General features: G+C 33.8%; 1 protein-coding gene across 1 annotated transcript in view; it reads right to left on the reverse strand.

Annotated features, from left to right (window-relative positions):
• Positions 1–318: 318 nt before the first annotated feature.
• Positions 319–2,115, reverse strand: part of LOC119590456 (intraflagellar transport protein 74 homolog) — a 9,275-nt gene continuing 7,478 nt past the window's right edge. The window contains exons 10-13 of the mRNA XM_037939116.1: positions 1,806–2,005; positions 1,329–1,452; positions 958–1,182; positions 319–743 (exon numbers count right to left, since the gene is read on the reverse strand). Of these exons, the coding sequence (XP_037795044.1) occupies positions 531–743; positions 958–1,182; positions 1,329–1,452; positions 1,806–2,005 (762 nt within the window). The 3' untranslated portion in view covers positions 319–530. The remainder of the gene's footprint in view (positions 744–957; positions 1,183–1,328; positions 1,453–1,805; positions 2,006–2,115) is intronic.

Consider the following 2,115-nt stretch of genomic DNA (forward strand, 5'->3'; position numbering starts at 1 on the left):
AAAATCTAATTAGATGACAGTGATAAAACTTTATAAATGTGAATGATGACAAAAAAATAAGTATATACAATGACTATATTCACTCAGAAATTAGATGATATTTCATTACATTAGAAAACAATTTCTTTCTGTCTTTAGTTACCATGCTTTACAAAAATATACTTCATACATCTTACCAAATTCATGATTCATTTGGTATTCCCACAGTCAATAAAGGGAGAAAACCTATTGCTATGAATATATGTTTTTTAGGCGATTATAACATAAAATGGCCATTGAAGATTTATATGGTAATAATAAGCATAGTGAAAGATACACTTCAGAATATATACTTTTTATGCAGTCCACAAACTAGAAGAAATGGAAATTGCATATTTTTATTGTAATACACTTTAGAACCAGTATAGTGTAGTTAAAATCACCCAAGACATTCTCAGTTCTGAACTGGATTAAAGAAGCAACATAATGCCTGCTCTTTGGTAGGTAGAACTGGGATCCCTACACATTTTACACCATTTGCAGAAACATTTTCACATGATGGTGCCACTCTGCACTACATCCTGCAGTACCTTGTTATATTCTTGGACAAGTTTCATAGCCTGGTTCTGAAGAGGCAGGAAATTCGACTCTGCTCTTCTTTGTGCTACAAATTCCTGGAGAGTGAAGTTTGATTGTTCAAAATGTGCCCATTTCTTCTCAAGATTTGTTAGCTGAGTGTAGGTTTCATTTTCATTTAGTTGTTTCTGAAATAAAGTAAAAATATTAGTGCTAACTTGAAACTTCAATCTAAGAGTAAATGTAAATATTTTCTCTTTTCTGGAATGAAATGACCCTAATAATAATGTAATTAGTACAAATTTTAACCAGAAAGAATATCATAGTCAATTTTGCAAAGGCTAAAAAGAAGTGCATAAAAACCTACTGACATGTACTTGCACTTGCAAGAGAAGCACTCACCTTAAGTGATTTGACTGTACTCTCAATCTCCTGAAGATTCTGAGTAACTGCACCCTTCCTCTCATCCAGCTGCTCTTTCTCATCAGCTAAGTTCCTTCTCTTCTCCTCAGCTCTCGTTCTTAGGCCATCCAAGTCAGAGAACTCAACCATCTCCTTTTCCATCTTAGCCAATTTTTCCTTCAGTTCTACCATCTCCTTTTGAATCTTTAGTTCCAGCGCTTCAATCTTCGGAGAAAATTGAGAGTTAACATAAAACCATGTAATTCTATGAAAGCATCAAAATCTGTTTCATAGAATAACCTTGTAAACCATTACTACACCATCTACCATTCATTAAAAAGGTATCTAGATCATGCAGAAGATATACATACCTTTTGCAGATTGGACTGCAAATTTAGGTGTTCCTGCTTCAGTCCTTGCTCTGTGTATTTCGACTTCTCTAACTCTCCTTCCTTGAAAGCCAAGTCAGACTGCATAATGTCGAAGTCACGTGTACTGCAATTTTCCAAAGGAAGTTTAATTTGTGCAGCTGTAATCCTATACTACAAGATAAATAATGAGAAGCTATGTTGTGGAAAATACCATAAAATACCATTAAAAAAAAAAAATTATAACAATCAACTTGGCTCTGCCTCGAAGTGGAGTATCAAAATCAAAACCAAATTTTGGAATGAATAAAGGACAGATACTGTCACTACAACAATCATAATTAAACCATAATTGTTTCTGGATGATATATATCATAACAACTCATTCTAGCTGATCACAGACAAGCAACAAGAATTAGTACTGAAACTATGGATAAAAGATAAACATATAACTTCCTAAAAGAATTTTTAACACTTTACCTAGGGAGGTGATTGAAATGGGCCAGATTGCGGGAAAGCTTTTCAAGTAAAGCAACATTATTCTTTTCCAGAGAATCCAATCGCTGTACCTCATCCTGTTTATTCTTATCAAAAGTGGCCAAGAACTGTTCCATTGTTTCCTCACGTTTCCTTAGTTCTCTGTATTTCTGGCTTCTCTCACTCTGGTTTTCTTCTAAATCCTGTAGATGGAATTATGATTCATAATTTCATCTAATAATTTACAAGTATACTTTCTGCAATACTCAAGTCTTCAAACATAATCTTAAGGGAGAATGCAACACTTGGTGTC

The sequence above is a fragment of the Penaeus monodon genome, chromosome 27 (genome assembly GCF_015228065.2).
Source record: "Penaeus monodon isolate SGIC_2016 chromosome 27, NSTDA_Pmon_1, whole genome shotgun sequence".
NCBI lineage: Eukaryota > Metazoa > Arthropoda > Malacostraca > Decapoda > Penaeidae > Penaeus > Penaeus monodon.